Here is a 16,486-nt window from a genome sequence, read left to right on the forward strand (position 1 = left end):
CTAAAACTGACAAAACCACATAATTATAGCATATAGTTACAACAGTGCAAAGCAATACCATAGTTTGAAAAAGAGCAGACCATGGGCATGGTAAAAAAAAGTCTCAAAGTCCCGAGAGACTCATCATCTCATGCAGGCGGCAGAAGGGAGAAACTCTTCCTGCCATGAACCTCCAAGCGCTGCCAACTTGCCGATTTAGCACCATTGAAAGCACCCAACCGCAGATGGACTTTGAGTCCATCCAAAAACTTCGAGCCTCTGACCAGCCTGTCCAACACAGCCTCTCCGAGTACCATCCTCTGCCGAGCGCTTCGACCCCGCCCCAGCTGCCGAGCAACAAACAAAGCTGAGGACTCAGGGCCTTTCCCTCTGGAGATTCTGAACTACACAGTAGCAGCAGCAGCGAAGCAGGCATTTCAGAAATTTCACCAGTTGTTCCTCTGTGCTCTCATGTCCATCTCCATCAAATTAGGATTGTGCACAACACCCTACTTGACAAATAACAGACATCACCACCGGAGTGGCCGCTGCGAGCTGCGTCGCGTCGTCATCTTCTCCTCCCTTATATTAGTCTAAAACTAGAATACACAAATTAATCTCAGAGTAATCAACTTTGTTTTGTATTAATTGTATAAAACATAATAAAGGTCATTTGATATTATTTGATCAAATATTTCTACTCTTCATTTACAATCTGACACGAGATGACTTGACTTTATTTTTCTCTAGCAGGGATATCAATGTGAGTAATGTGCCCTCTTCTATTGAGCTGATGTCTTTTTTCAAGCGGCCAGACTCTGAGAGTGGAAAGATTTCAAGAGCTGCTGAGGTCATGGAAATGTCTTTGATTCTGATTCAAAAGACTGTACTCAAGAAATACAGAAGATCAGTGAATGCTACTGGTAAGGAGGTCTTGTCAATCTCCACAAATCAAAGGAAATTTTGAATGTATAGGAATTCTCCTCTCAAGTGTTCATTTGAGATAAAGTGAAACATTGCCCATGTAGTCAGTGTCATTAGTTCAAAGATCAGACCCAGCGTATGAAAAATGAATGTCTTCCTGCTATTCCGCTGTTGCCAAAATATATATTTGTGCTCCACCATCATAAAAGTAAATTATTTTATAAATATTCTCCACTCTAGAGTATAACTGAGATTGAATTAAAAAGCAAAACAATTTAGAACATGGGAACCATATGAAATTCCAGAATTTATGACATAATCTTGTTGCCCCGGAGGATAACACAATGTCACGAAGGCCATACCAGGTCAGAACATCAGCAAACCAGCTATGCAATCACAGCAGATACAAGACTTGTGCTTTCAAGTTTATAACTCCAGATTCTAGATTACTAATGGTTCGGAGGGGCTGAGGTGTGCAACAAGAACTGACCGGAGAGGACTGCCAAGGTGAAACAGAAACTGGGAGCGTGGGGAGGGCGCTCCCTGTCGATAACGGGCATGAACCTGGTCATCAGGTGTGAGGTGCTCTCAGGGCTGCTGTACTTGGCGCAAGTGTGGCCCGTTCCCTGCTCCTGCAGCTCGGAAATCACCGGGCTGTCTTCAGATTCGTCTGGGGATCCGAGATGGAGCGGGTGAGACAGACTGTCATGCACAAGTCCCTGGACAATGGGGGAAAAAACGTCCCCAATGTCGCCCTCACCCTGATGGCCAGCTTCGTGTGTGGCTGCATCAGGCTGTGCATGGATCCCAGATATGTGGGCACAAAGTACTACTAAATCTTTGGCCTAAATCTCAGTTTAATTTGGAACTGGGCTGATTCTTTAGAAGACACAATTGTCAAAATAACTTTATTCAAAGATTCAAAAGATTCAAAAAAACTTTATTGTCATTCTAACCGTACATCAGCTCTGCAGGGTAGAATGAGACAGCGTTTCTCAGGAGCAGTGCAATCATAACATAACAAACGCAACACTAAATAATAAACATAACAATAAATAGTAAAACACAACAGCCACATGTCAATTAAAGTCAAGTTGTAAGTGTCCAGTGCAAGTTAAAAATGTCCAAAGCAGAGTCAGGTAGAGCAGCTACTTAGCAGTCTGACTGCCTGTTGAAGGAAGCTGTTTAGTAGCCTTGTGGTTTTAGTTTTGATGCTCCTGTAACATTTGCCTGATGGCAGAAGAACAAACAGTTCATGGAGAGGGTGTGAGGGGTCTTTAATGATCTACCGTGTCTTCTGGAGGCATCGACTCTGAAAGAGGTCTTGGACAGAAGGTAGAGAGACCCCAATAACCTTCTCTGCTCCCCTAACCACCCTCTGCAAGGCTTTTTTGTCGACAGCACTGCAGCTGGAGTACCAGGTTGTGATGCAAAAGGTCAGCACACTCTCAACCACGCCTCTGTAGAATGTAGTTAAGATGTTAGTGGGGAGTGATACTTGTTTAAGCTCCCTCAAAGTTCAATCTCTGCTGGGCCCGTTTCACAATCCCAGTGGTGTTCCTGGACCAGGTGAGATTGTCCGAGATCTGCACCCCAAGGAACTTGATGTTTACCATTCTCTCCACTGTGGAGCCGCTGATGCTGAGGGGTGTGTGCTCAAGCTGAGACCGTCTGAAATTGATGATTATCTCCTTGGTTTTGGTAACATTAAGTATCAAGTTGTTATCCCTGCACCAGCTGTCTAGGTGTTTGACCTCCTCCCTGTACATTGTTTCATCATTTTTGCTGGTGAGCCCCACCACTGTGGTATCATCTGCAAATTTAATGATTGGGTTCTCCTTGAATCTGGCTGTTGGTCAGAACAAAATTCAAACCTGGCTCTGGAATATGTGCTTCAACCACTTTATTGCCTTATTTAATATATTATGACACAACTTTTAGAAATTACATTTATTAAGCCGATGCAGGAGTATTTAAGGAGCATACTGTCTATTTCAAATTATCTGTCCTCTGCTGCATAAATTTTCTTTTTGGATGCATTTGAACACTATAAAGTTATTTGAAAATATATTTCCAAGCAGGTTGACAGCATTTTTAAAGAAATTATTTGAGAGTAGCCAGATGATTTATCACTAATATTAGACTGCTTCTGAATATCTATTATTAGTCATAATATTCTGCAGTTTAGCCATGCTCCAGGTAGTTTACTGACACAAAACATATAGAGCTTTATTGCAGAACATTATGCAAAGATCTGAGTGCAAAGTCATTAATCATACACTTTACATGAATATACAGTATTGAAACTCATGAAGATTATTGCTGTCAATAAATCTAGTCACTCAAAATAACAAACTAAGAAATAGTCTGCATTCTTAGAATTCTTAGAAGGTAAATAGGTTTCCTGAGAATCACACAAACTTCAAAATGATACTACTCACACTGACTATAATGAAGTCAGTTCATAATGTTTGAATCAAATCAATTTTTTTCTCCCTCCAGGAGAACTAATATTTATTAGAAGTCCTTCAGTTGTGTCCTCAGTCAATTATTTCTCAAAGACACATGCTTCTTTTAGCTTTCGCTAAAAGTTATGGGGAGCAGGTAAAGAAATTATTTTTTATTCAAGTACCTATGATCTAGAATTCATTCCCTGTAAGGAAAAAAAAGAAACAATCAATGTTTTAAAAAGGGAATTGGATCAGCATTGGATACAGAATAACCTATGAGTCTCTGGAGATAGAGTGGGGAAATAGCCAAAATGCTCTCATAGGAGGTAGCACAGTTTTAACTGGCTGAATGGTCTCCTCCTGTGCCTTACCAATTCTATAGTAAGTGTAATTCACATTTTATAACATTTAAAGAGAACTAAACATGGGATCTCTTGTTGACATGCAGTCAATCACACATGTGCACACATATACTGCATATTATGGCTACAGTTAAAGCTAGTATGCTACTGCTCCAGATTCCTTTTATAGTGATTCCTGTTAGCATACTGAGGTTAAAAATTAATTTGTATACTGAAGCAATTCCATATGATCATAAGACATAGGAGCAGAATTAGGCCACTGAGTCCATCAAGTCTGCTCCATCATTCCACCATGGCTGATTTATTATCCCTCTCAATCCCATTCTCTGCTTTCTCCCCATAACCTTTTGTGACCTGGCTAATGAAGAACCTGTGAAGCTCAGCTTTAAATATACCAAATAAATTGGCCAGCACAACCATCTATGGCAATGAAATCCACTGATTCAATACTCTGTTCTAAATGGATGTCCTGCAACTCTGAGTTTGTGCGCTCTGGTCCTAGACACTCCCACTATAGGATACACCTTCTCCAGATACACTCTATCCAGGCCTTTCAGCATTTGGTAGGTTTCATTGAGATTCCCCACTTATTTTTCTAAACTCCACTGTGTACAGGCCCAGAGCCATTAAACACTCCTAATACAGTAGCCCTTTCATTCCCAGAATCATTCTCATGAATCCCCTCTGGACCAGCGTCAATCCCAGCACATCTTTTCTTAGATAAGAGGACCGAAAGTGCTCTCAATACTCTAGTCTGACTAGTGCCACAAACCCAGCATTTCCACCATCCAAGTCATTGACAGATAAGGTGAAAAGAAGTGGTCTGAACACCAACTCATGTGGAACACCACTAGCCAATCAAAAAAGGCCATCTTTAACCCCACTCTTTGCCTCCTACCAGTCAGCCAATTTTCTATCCATACTAGTGTCTTTCCAGTAATACCATGGGTTCTTATCTTGCTAAGCAGCCTTATGTACAGCATCTTGTCAAAAGCCTTCTGAAAATCCAAGTAAACATGTACTGACTCTTCTTTGTCTCTCATGCTTGTTACTTTCTCACAGAATTTCAACAGATTTGTCAGGCACCATCAATCAAATATTTTTCACACAACCTCCTGCAGTCATAAGAAGTATGAAACCTCCTTTTTTTCCTTGAATACAGTCAGCTGGCCAAGTGGCAAACCAACGTAACAGTATACCTTAAAATTGTTGCTTTATCTCCCACTTGCATACACAAAAGATTCAATTCTTGTTTTAGACACCTGCTCTGACAATCAGTTTTGGTTTAAATTAAATTCTCATTCAGAGCATTTCAGACTTGTAATGAGTCTACGCTTTATACCAATGCCCGTGCTGTGTCAGTGCCTGAGAAACCAACACAACAACATCAAATAACCAGACCAAGGAGTTTTCTGACAGGCTGAATTCCTGATGGAAGTTGGTCCAGGTCCTTTACTCAAATTTCAGCATTGTGTGTATCAGGAAACCAAAGCCAGATGTCTGCAATGTTCTCATTAATTCAAGGCTTCAGAAACAGATCTTCTGTTGAATGATCAGTTCAGTGATACGACACCAGAAGATATGATGGTGGAAATTCAAAAATATACTTTCCTAATGTAAATTATTATATCAGTCCAGATGTGATATGTCCTATGAGTAATAAAGGAAATCTTGTCAATTTAAATGAGATTTTTTTCCATTTTGATTTAGGTCTACTCTCTCCGAATGGGTTGAAAGCTCTTCATGCTGCATCAGGATGTCTACCCCACATGCAGCCTCCAAAGTGTTCCAGTAGCTGTTTAGCCCAAAAGTACAGGTCGATCGATGGGAACTGCAACAACAGGTTTCTGGAACTTTCTTCATTTACTCTTCATCTCTTTATTATAATGCTTGGATCTTTTCCATATCAAAGATGTTAAGGTATTTGGATGTTGACATTAGTCAAGTACTTAGCACTACTTTTCCAATAACTAATGTTCCACATGCCTGCTTCTAGCATTATTTGATAAAGAGCTTGTGTTCCTTCGAGTGGCTGAACTATTCAACCCTTGAGTATTTTGCTTCACAGTGATGGAGAATGCCGACATTGAAATATCAACAGCTAATAACCAAGGACCAGGAAAAAATATCTATAGTAACCACGTCATTTTTTGGAAAGTCCTGTAAAAATATATATTTTAATGTTGGTGTTGAAAAAGGCCACATTGAATATGAGAGAACTCAGCACCTACAGGAAAAGAGAAATGAAAATCAAGCTAGATAACGCAAACAGAAGGAATTCTGCAGATGCTGGAAATTCAAGCAACACACATCAAAGTTGCTGGTGAACGCAGCAGGCCTGGCAGCATCTCTAGGAAGAGGTACAGTCGACGTTTCGGGCCAAGACACTTCTTCAGGACTAACTGAAAGAAGAGCTAGTAAGAGATTTGGAAGTGGGAGGGGGAGGGGGAGATCCAAAATGATAGGAGAAGACAGGAGGGGGAGGGATGGAGCCAAGAGCTGGACAGGTGACTGGCAAAAGGGATATGAGAGGATCATGGGACAGGAGATCCGGGGAGAAAGAAAAGAGGGGGGGGGAACCCAGAGGATGGGCAAAGGGTATAGTGTTATAAATAAATAACAGATGGGGTACGAGGGGGAGGTGGGGCATTAGTGGAAGTTTGAGAAGTCAATGTTCATGCCATCAGGTTGGAGGCTACCCAGACGGTAGCACACATTTTAATTCCACATCCCAATCCCGTTCTGATATGTCTATCCATGGCCTCCTCTACTGTAGAGATGAAACCACACTCAGGTTGGAGGAACAACACCTTATATTCCGTCTGGGTAGCCTCCAACCTGATGGCACGATCGTTGACTTCTCTAACTTCCGCTAATGCCCCACCTTCCCCTAGTACCCCATCTGTTATTTATTTATATACACACACAGTCTTTCTTTCTCTCCTTTTTCTCCCTCTGTCTCTGTCACTATACCCTTTGCCCATCCTCTGGGTTTCCCCCCCTTCCCCCTTTTCTTTCTCCCTGGGCCTCCTGTCCCATAATCCTCTCATATCCCTTTTGCCAATCTACTGTCCAGCTCTTGGCTCCATCCCTCCCCCTCCTGTCTTCTCCTATCATTTTGGATCTCCCCCTCCCCCTCCCACTTTCAAATCTCTTACTAGCTCTTCTTTCAGTTAGTCCTGACAAAGGGTCTTGGCCCGAAACGTCAACTGTACCTCTTCCTAGAGATGTTGCCTAGTCTGCTGCGTTCACCAGCAACTTTGATGTGTCAAACTAGATAAAATACCTTAGGGGTGTCAAATGTGACTCAGCTGGTGGCACACTCTTTTTTTGGCATATAAGAGTGTGGATTCAACACCAGATATTTTGAACATAGTCAGCTAAATCATCGGTGCTGTATTGCCTCAGACAAGGTTTTCAAATAAGACACTAAATCAAGCTTCCTACTGTTTGTGTGCTTGGTTGGAAATAAATGATCTATGGTGCTGATTTGAAGAAGAATAGAGGAATTATCTGTGGTGTCAACAGACAATAAGTGATTTGATATTTAGTTTGACATTTCTGTTCATATTGGCTTGCTGTTCAGAAATAGGCTTCCCACTTCTTACCTCTCAAAAATCCTTTGGATTTGTGAACATCATTTAAAATACATCAAACTATGTTTTGATTGCTAGATTAACAAACCTCAAATCTTCAACCATATGTAGAAAGTGATATTTGTAAACATTATTTACAGGTCCATCATCCTGTTATAAGTCATAATAGTGATGCTGACTCTAGAGCAAAGTCTCAGCTTTCAAAGATTCATTAAGCTATTATAGTCCTTCTGAGAACACCCAAGAGAATCATTTAGTCCAAGGTGTCAGCAAACTAGATGGTGTTTACACTATTTTTTGAAGAATACTTCCTCTCCCTAGTTTACTTGCCTTTTGTTCAACTGGACAAGATGTAACCAATGTTTCCACCCTATGGAAGATCTCCATTCCAATCCAGAGTCTATTTCTAGTTTTCTGGCCCCAATCAGCCAGCTGCTGAGATTTCATTATTCACAAAACTTTTAAGCATTGATAATTTCTGTTTTCTCCCTTATTTTTTCAGAAGGTGATAAGGAAAAAATGGAAAGGAAATGTGAAAAGCATTTTTAACACCGAGAGTCATGGGGATCTGGAATGCCTTGCCAGGGGTGGTGGTGCAAACAGTGTATAGAAACATTTAAGACATTCTAGTATACTATATAAATATGCAGAGAATGGAGACACATGGCCTATGTGTAGGGGAAAATAATTAGATTAATTAGGAATCATTGGTTTGATTTGTCTGATACAACATCGTGGATTATCTTGTGCTGTATTGCTCTATGTTTTATGTTCTACATTCTAGTTTGTCATATGAATATTTTTCGTAGCATGTATAATTTTCCATTAGCCATTATGGCTATTTGTGCATTGCATATTGCAATTCCTACATTCTTATGTCTGATCTTTCTTTCTTCCTGCTGCCATTCACTCATTGACCTGGTAACCTTGTTTGCTTCTTCTCCCCATGGTCATTCTAATTTACTTTATCAGAGACATATCCCACCCCCAGCCAGCCAGCAACATAATAAGCTTCTTTTGTCCTCTTCCCAGTTCTGATGAAAGGTTTCTCTTCCTACCAGAGATGGCCTGACCTGCTGAATATTTCCAGCATATTGTTTTTATTGTAAAATTTCTATCCGACAAGCTTTACTTCTGATTTTCACCTTTTGTGCTCTTTTCAAAAAGATTCCAACCTCATTTACTTTTTCAATTCATGTTTAAAGGATTTATTAATAAAACAAACTGAAGAATTGGCTGGTTCCATGATCTCATCCCAAGGTGAGACACCAAATCAATGGAGTGAAACTTCTAAAGTCCATTTCAACGAATATTCAATCCCATGCCAAATGGCCAGGCTTTCCAAAGATGGGCTCTACATTCCCATTGTAGTCACTTCTTCCCCTATTCACAAAGACTGAAAATTCACCTCAAATCACTTCTTATATTAATGTGATAATATATATATTATGTTTTAAAACAAATGTATTACCTCTTTTGTTACTGTGTAGTAATGAACAAAGAGTCTTGCTGTGATGTTCAAGCTGCAGTTTTTCAGTGGGAGTCAAGGGGATGGAATACCATGTTCGTTCTAGCATTCCTAATGCCTGAAAATCCATGCATCACTAGTGCATGTGAGATCAAGGATTGACAGACTAATTTGGTAAACCACATTATATATTTACATAATGCATTCTATTCTCCCATTTCCAAAAACATGGTTGAAGGAAACCAGCCTGCATATTAGAGAGGAACAGACTTGGCCTTTTTCACACCATGTTTTTACATCCCTCCAGACTGATCTCCCTCCTGACAACTTACCCTTGCATGTGGAACAAGTGCTACACTTGCCTCTACAACTACTCCCTCACTACCATTCAGGACCCTAAGCAGTCCTTCCAGGTGAGGCAACACTTCACCTGTGAGTCTGCTGGGGTCATTTACTGTGTTCAGTGCTCCCGGTGTGGCCCCCTGTAACTTGGTGAGACCTGATACAGATTGGGAGACTGCTTCACCGAACATCAGTGCTCCATCCACCAGAACAAGCAGGATCTCCCAGTGGCCACCCATTTTATTTCCACTTCCCATCCATGGCCTCTTCCACTGTTGTGATGAGGCATCACTTCTTAGGTTGGAGGAAAAACACCTTATATTCTATTTGGGTAGCTTCCAACCTGATGGCATGAACACTGATTTCTCAAACTTCCAGTAATACCCCCTACACACCCCTCTTCACCATTTCCCATCCCCTTTTCCCTCACTCACCTTACCTCCTTGCCTGCCCATTGCCTCCCTCTGGTGCTCCTCCTGCCTTTTTCTTTCTTCCGTAGCTTTCTGTCTCTTTCACCAATCAACTTCCCATCTCTTTACTTCATCCCTCCCCTCCAGGTTTCACCTACTACCTGGTGTTTCTTTCACTCCTCTCCTCCTCCGCCCCCCACACCCCCAGATTTTAAATCTATGCTCCTGCCTTTTGTTCCAGTCCTGCGAAGGGTTTCAGCCAGAAATATCAACTGTACTTTTTTTTTTTCCGTAGATGCTATCTGGCCTGCTGAGTTCCTCCAACATTTTGTGTGTGTGTTGCTCGGATTTCCAGCATCTGCAGATTTTCTCTTGTTTATGTTTTTGCTGCTGTGAGAAGAAAAGGGAAAGAATTGTAAAAATGAAATATTTTATGTGGCTTAAAACAGATGTTCATTATATTCATATATTTAAAACAATCATACATTGAAAAATCAAATTAACTAGCCAATCGGTAATACAGTGGAAATCTTTACAATGACTTAGTGAAGGACAGTTATATGATCAGTTCAGGCCTAGCATTATCATCATTACTGGATTAATGGCAGAAGCTTCAGAATACTCTGGTTATCAAGATTCTGAACAAAAAAGAAAGCAGAAGTACTTAGGTAAGTGGCTTAACTGCAAGGACAAATATTGGGAGAGTCTAGAGACTGACATTAGTGCTGAGATGTGAACCTGACTTTACCAGTTGATGCTTACCTGCTTATTAGGAAACTAGCTTTCACTGTCCTCCATTCCCTTCTAAGGTATCCCAGGTCCCTCCATCATTCTCCTGAGCAGATCTGCTGCCCAGAATTGCAGGTACTAAGATTGCAATCTTGATCTGGCTTCTCCAGCTCAAGGCACAAGAATTAGAAGCAGCAATAGGCCATCCAATCCTTCACACCTGTTTTACAATTCCATAAGATAATGGCTGCTTTTTCTTCCTCTTGAGAGCAATTTTTTATCAATAATCCTACATCCCTTGACTATTTTAATTATTAAAAATATATCACTCTCTGCCTTGAACATACTTGGTGACTGAATCATTACTGTTCTCTTAGAAAGAGAAATCCAAGGAAAATTCACTAGCCTCTGAAGGAAGTACTTTATTCTCATCTCAGACCTAAATGGCTAGCTGCATATTCTGAGTTCTAACTGTCCCAACCAGTAGAAATATCAAGTTACATTCACTCCAACAAGCTCCGTAAGAATATTGTGTTACGTACCCTGTAACTGGGTTGCCAAACCAGCAGAAATGGATCACTCAGTTGGAGTCTGGATTACTGGAACTAAGAAAGTTTTATTAAAGAAATAAGCAACACAGTACTCTAACCAAAAGGATAATGAATACAACAGTTCAGCAATGATAAACGCACATGTACACAGAAACTAGGATAATAGGATCAATCAAGCTCCATCGTCGTCTAGGTGTAAATGACCAGTTTCAAAGTGACGCAAAGTTCAGTTCAATTGAGTTCAGTTCAGTTCACAGTAATCATTGCCGTGGGAGAGAGAGAGAGAAAGTGAATGAATATTCAAAAACGGCTTCCACACAGACCTTCGATATTCCTCGCAGTCAGCTTTCGGGCGAGCCCTTTGTAATGTCTTCTGAGGTCACCGACTGTGACCCCTCCGTTCCTCTACAGTGAACCTGGCACCCAGGCAAGGGCGGATACACACCAGGTTCCCGCCGATCGTTCCTTTCCACCCTGTGCGTCTATGGCTTGGTCCCGCGACTAGCCCTCCAAAAACTCCCACCGACTTGCGGGAGACACACCGCTTCCAGGGTCTCGTTACCTCGGGGTGTCGTGTGTGTGTTACCTTAGCGAACCTGTCCCTTTTTATCCCCCTGCTGGGGTATCGCCTGTCCATCACTCCAAACAGTTCAGGGTTCAAAGAGGAGCCGATCTTGACAGCGCTCAGACCGTGTCTCCTTCCGTTAAACTCTCCCGTCCCTTCATTAACATCTCCAAATGCTGCTCCATTGTTTTTCCTTATCTCTCTTTCTCCTGAAGACAGGTGGCAGACCAACTGCTGATCCCACTGGTGCCAGCACAGGACAGTTAACATCTTAGTCTATGTGTACTTTCGTCACACCCCTCACCTTTAAGGATTTTTACCGGGGTAAAAATTACAAACATGAATACATTATTTGATACACACAAATATACATCTTCATCAGCTATTTGGCTACTACAGCGAATTTTAGGTTGTCAACACCTGACAGACATTCAGCAATCATATTTTCTGTTCCTTTTATATGTGTTATTAATAATCCCTTAAACCAGGCTCCAACTTAGCAAACTTCATAGTGGCCAAAAACACTGATGAATTGTGATCAATGTAACCTCTCATTGGGTTTCGTCCCGGACCACAATAACAAGGGTAGTCCCATTCCGACTTAGTTTTCTCTCGCAAGGGCTTAGTAGGAGGGGGAGGGGTAGTAACCGCAGAGTTATTGCAAAACTTCCTACAGTACCCCACCATCTCCAAGAGCCTTTGAGGGTCCTCTTGTCTGTCGGGGTTGGGATGTCAGAGATAGCCCGCACTTTAGCTTGCATCGCTGCCAGCTGCCCCTGTGTCACCACAATTCCCAGATAAGTGACCTTCGTGTGGCCGAACTCATTTTTTTCAAGGTTCACTATCAAGCTGGCTTCAGGCAGCCGTATCATATCACCAATACACACTTCTGTGTTCGTTAGCCCTTTCGTCACTGAATTACTCATTCTATAGAGATGTTGCTCACTAGACTGACCTAGCGTGACAAACACCACCCAACGTCCCAGTTCTTTGCATCGCCTCGGGACAGTCAAACACACTTGTGCGAGCCATTTAATTACTTCTCCTAAAGAGTCGCTTTGTTCGGGGATTAAGGGAGAGACTTTATCAGCAGAGCTGGCCAAAACAATAGCCTTCTCCCATCTAGTCGATACCATACTCATCTTTTCAAAGTGTTTTTTTTCTCTTATCAGGGGGACCCTAGCTTCATTGATTTCCGCGCTAACACCGACTAGGTTTGTTAGCATATCAAAAGCCTGTGACCATCTCAGTTTGCGTCTGCCATAATCAATAACATCCTTCCTCAAGTGCAGCCGGTAAACCTCTTTCATGATTCCACCAACTGTTTCCTCCAGCACCTCAAAATGTCCACCGAGGGCTACCTTGTGGGCCAGGTTAAAAATCTCATCCCCATAACTCTTTTGCACCACCCCCCATTCCTCAGCTGCGGGTACGGTACTTGGTCTCCCTTTCTTCCTTAGCACTTCCTCCTCCACACAATAGCCTACTGGTTCCCTTCTTAATTCTGCGTCAGAGAGAGCTGTCTCTGCCAAAACCATCAACCCCTCGTCTCGCTCCTGTGACTGTATAAAGTCCTTCCTGGCTAATGCTAAGTCTGCCTCAGCCCCCTCACCTCCTCTTGTTCCACCACGCTCCTTCTTTTCACTTTCTACCCCCTTCTCGTACAAGGCTAGCAGAAACGCCTCAGCTAGCTGTATATCAGCCTCTGCAGGCTTCCTCAACATCCGCCGAGTTACTGCGCAAACGGGATAAACCTGCGAGTCCATGGGCGGGGCCTCAATGCTGGCAGGCTGACTTGTCAATCTCATGGCTGGGAACACAATTCCCCCGGCGAGGTCATTACCGAGCAAGACTTCCACGCCTTTCATCGGTAATTCGGGCCTCACCCCGATCGTGACTAGTCCAGAGACCAAGTTGCTTTGTAGGTGTATCTGGTGAAAACGGACTGCCTCTGTCCCTTCCCCAATACCTTTGACCTTGACCTCCCCAGACTGTGTCTCTGAACTAAACTCTAATACACCCTTCAATATCAATGACTGACACTCTCCTGTGTCTCTCCAGATCCGCACTGGAACTGGGTTTAACCCCTCCTTCACTGACACCAATCCGACTGAGATAAACCTCTCGCGCCCTTCCTGAACTTTGGCAGACCTTTCCTCTCCTAGCGGTTCGTTTACCAGCTCGATACAGCCGGTCAAAATCGCCGTTTTTCCTTTTCCCGTCTCCTTCTTTGGGGCAAAGCACCTGGACGCAAAGTGTCTGACTTTCCCACAATTATAACAGACGACCCCAGGAGACTTCCTACCAGACTGCTCCCGGTCTACCTTATCCTTCTCACTAGTCCCCGGCTTACTTTCTGACTTTTCTGGCAGACTCTCCCCACCATCCTCACTGCCCTTCTGGTAGTCTTTACTCAGGGCAAACTTCACTTTATGCGTCAACGCATACTCATCCGCTAACTTAGCAGTTGTGGCTAACGTGGCTGCCTCTTTCTCATCTAGGTAGGGTCTCATACCCTCAGGGACACAACCTTTAAATTGCTCAATCAGGATCAGCTGTAGCAGTCTGTCATAATCCCCATCTACCCCCTTCGAGGCACACCAACGCTCACAATACGTCTGCATCTCATGGGCAAACTCTAAATACGTGCGGTCCCACTGCTTCCTCGCATTCCGGAACGTCTGCCGGTATGCCTCCGGGACCAACTCATAAATCCTGAGGATGGCCTCTTTCACCACCTCGTACCTCTGGGCATCTTCCGCGGACAAAGCTGAGTAAGCTTGTTGGGCTTTCCCTTTTAGTACACTCTGAAGCAAAACAGCCCACTTATCCCTCGGCCAGTCCTGACTTGTAGCATCTTTTTCGAAATGGAGAAAGTACCGATCCACATCGGTATCGTCAAATGGGGGAACCAGCCTAACCTCCTGGGTCACCCGGAACCCTCCACCTTGGTTCGGCACGGGCCCCTGCTCTGCCCTTATCTTTAACTTCTCCAGCTCAAATTCCCTTTCCCTCTGTTTCTCCTCTCGCTCCAACTGCCTTTCTTCTCGCTCCAACTGTTTCTCTCTCTCTCTTGCCGTTGTAACTGTCTCTCTTCCTCTTCGTGTTCTAGCTGCTGTACCTGGAACTCGTGCTCGAGTCTCAGTTTTTCAAGCTGCACCTGTACCGCGTCTCCACCAGATTTTTCAATAGGCACCACCTCCAGCTCCCCTTGGGGAAACACACCTTTAGATACATAGTGCTCTACGATAGCTCTGTGTATCTCCTCTCTCCTCAATGTCGACTTCCCCTTAACAAGATTCAACCGTTTGGCCACAGCTGCCAATTCCACTTTCCTGGCATCCTCTAATGCCTCCAAGGTCGACACCTTTAGAAATTCCTCAATCTCCATTTCTGCTGTTTGCCTTTTCTTTCTTTTGGGAATTTTAACCCAATCAATTTACTCCGTCCCAAATTTAGCGTTCAAAATCCCGGACGAGCCCCCGCTTCTGTTACGTACCCCGTAACTGGGTTGCCAAACCAGCAGAAATGGATCACTCAGTTGGAGTCTGGATTACTGGAACTAAGAAAGTTTTATTAAAGAAATAAGCAACACAGTACTCTAATCAAAAGGATAATGAATACAACAGTTCAGCAATGATAAACATACATGTACACAGAAACTAGGATAATAGGATCAATCAAGCTCTATCGTCGTCTAGGGGTAAATGACCAGTTTCAAAGTGATGCAAAGTTCAGTTCAATTGAGTTCAGTTCAGTTCACAGTAATCACTGCCGTGGGAGAGAGAGAGAGAAAGCGAATGAATATTCAAAAACGGCTTCCACACAGACCTTCGATATTCCTCGCAGTCAGCTTTCGGGCGAGCCCTTTGTAATGTCTTCTGAGGTCACCGACTGTGACCCCTCCGTTCCTCTACAGTGAACCTGGCACCCAGGCAAGGGTGGACACACACCAGGTTCCCGCCGATCGTTCCTTTCCACCCTGTGCGTCTATGGCTTGATCCCGCGACCAGCCCTCCAAAAACTCCCACTGACTTGTGAGAGACGCACCGCTTCCAGGGTCTCGTTACCTCGGGGTGTCGTGTGTGTGTTGCCTTAGCGAACCTGTCCCTTTTTATCCCCCTGCTGGGGTATCGCCTGTCCATCACTTCAAACAGTTCAGGGTTCAAAGAGGAGCCGATCTTGACAGCTCTCAGACCGTGTCTCCTTCCGTTAAACTCTCTCGTCCCTTCATTAACATCTCCAAATGCTGCTCCATTGTTTTTCCTTATCTCTCTTTCTCCTGAAGACAGGTGGCAGACCAACTGCTGATCCCACTGGTGCCAGCACAGGCCAGTTAACATCTTAATCTATGTGTACTTTCGTCACAATTGTATGAGGTTTCCTATTATTTTTCAAAGTATAGGCCCAATCTGCTTAATCTCTCTGCATGGGGCAGCCTCCTTCCCTCCCTCCTCCTTCTCTTCCACACTGGAATTCACACCACATAATCATACTACACTCATTTGTCAAGAACCAATATAATTCACCTTTGCTGCATTCTTTTTGTCTCAAGCATATCCTTCCTTGGGCTGTGGAAACCAGCAGTTGCACAATATTTCAGACATTCTCACTATTGTCTTGAGTAGTTACAGGAAAGTCTATTTTTACTTGTAGTCAAGTCTTCTTTTTTGCAGTTAAGTTCAACATAACAGTTGTCTTCATACCATCCCATTGCCCTACTTCTGCGTCATGGTCAGCTGGTATAGATAAGGGTGCACTTACATTGAATTTACAAAGAGCTGCAATAAATATTCAGCCTCTCACCACCCATACTTAAATCATCCACAATTTTATAATAACCAAAAAAATGTTGAGCAGGCAAATTAATTATAAAAGCATCTGTCTTCATAATTTTATTATTTACACTGGACTGTCACAAAGTGTGAACATAAAATCACATTATTCCACAAAATTATGGAAATTTACAGTAAGAGCCCATTATGTTCATGTTGTTCATAAAGGGACTTCAGACTGGTCTTCTCCAGCAGCTTCTGCTCTATAGGCCCACAAATTAACAATTCTTCAAGCACATAATCTGCATTATCTAATGGTAAATTTGTCTTCGTTT

At 42.9% G+C, this 16,486-nt stretch overlaps 1 protein-coding gene across 1 annotated transcript in view; it reads left to right on the top strand.

The window, feature by feature from the left end:
* Nucleotides 1-16,486, top strand: part of tpo (thyroid peroxidase) — an 87,500-nt gene that overhangs the window by 4,722 nt on the left and 66,292 nt on the right. Inside the window, exons 3-4 of the mRNA XM_072278385.1 lie at nt 730-902; nt 5,426-5,558. Coding sequence (XP_072134486.1) covers nt 730-902; nt 5,426-5,558 — 306 coding nt within the window. The remainder of the gene's footprint in view (nt 1-729; nt 903-5,425; nt 5,559-16,486) is intronic.

This window comes from Mobula birostris, chromosome 2 (assembly GCF_030028105.1).
Source record: "Mobula birostris isolate sMobBir1 chromosome 2, sMobBir1.hap1, whole genome shotgun sequence".
NCBI lineage: Eukaryota > Metazoa > Chordata > Chondrichthyes > Myliobatiformes > Myliobatidae > Mobula > Mobula birostris.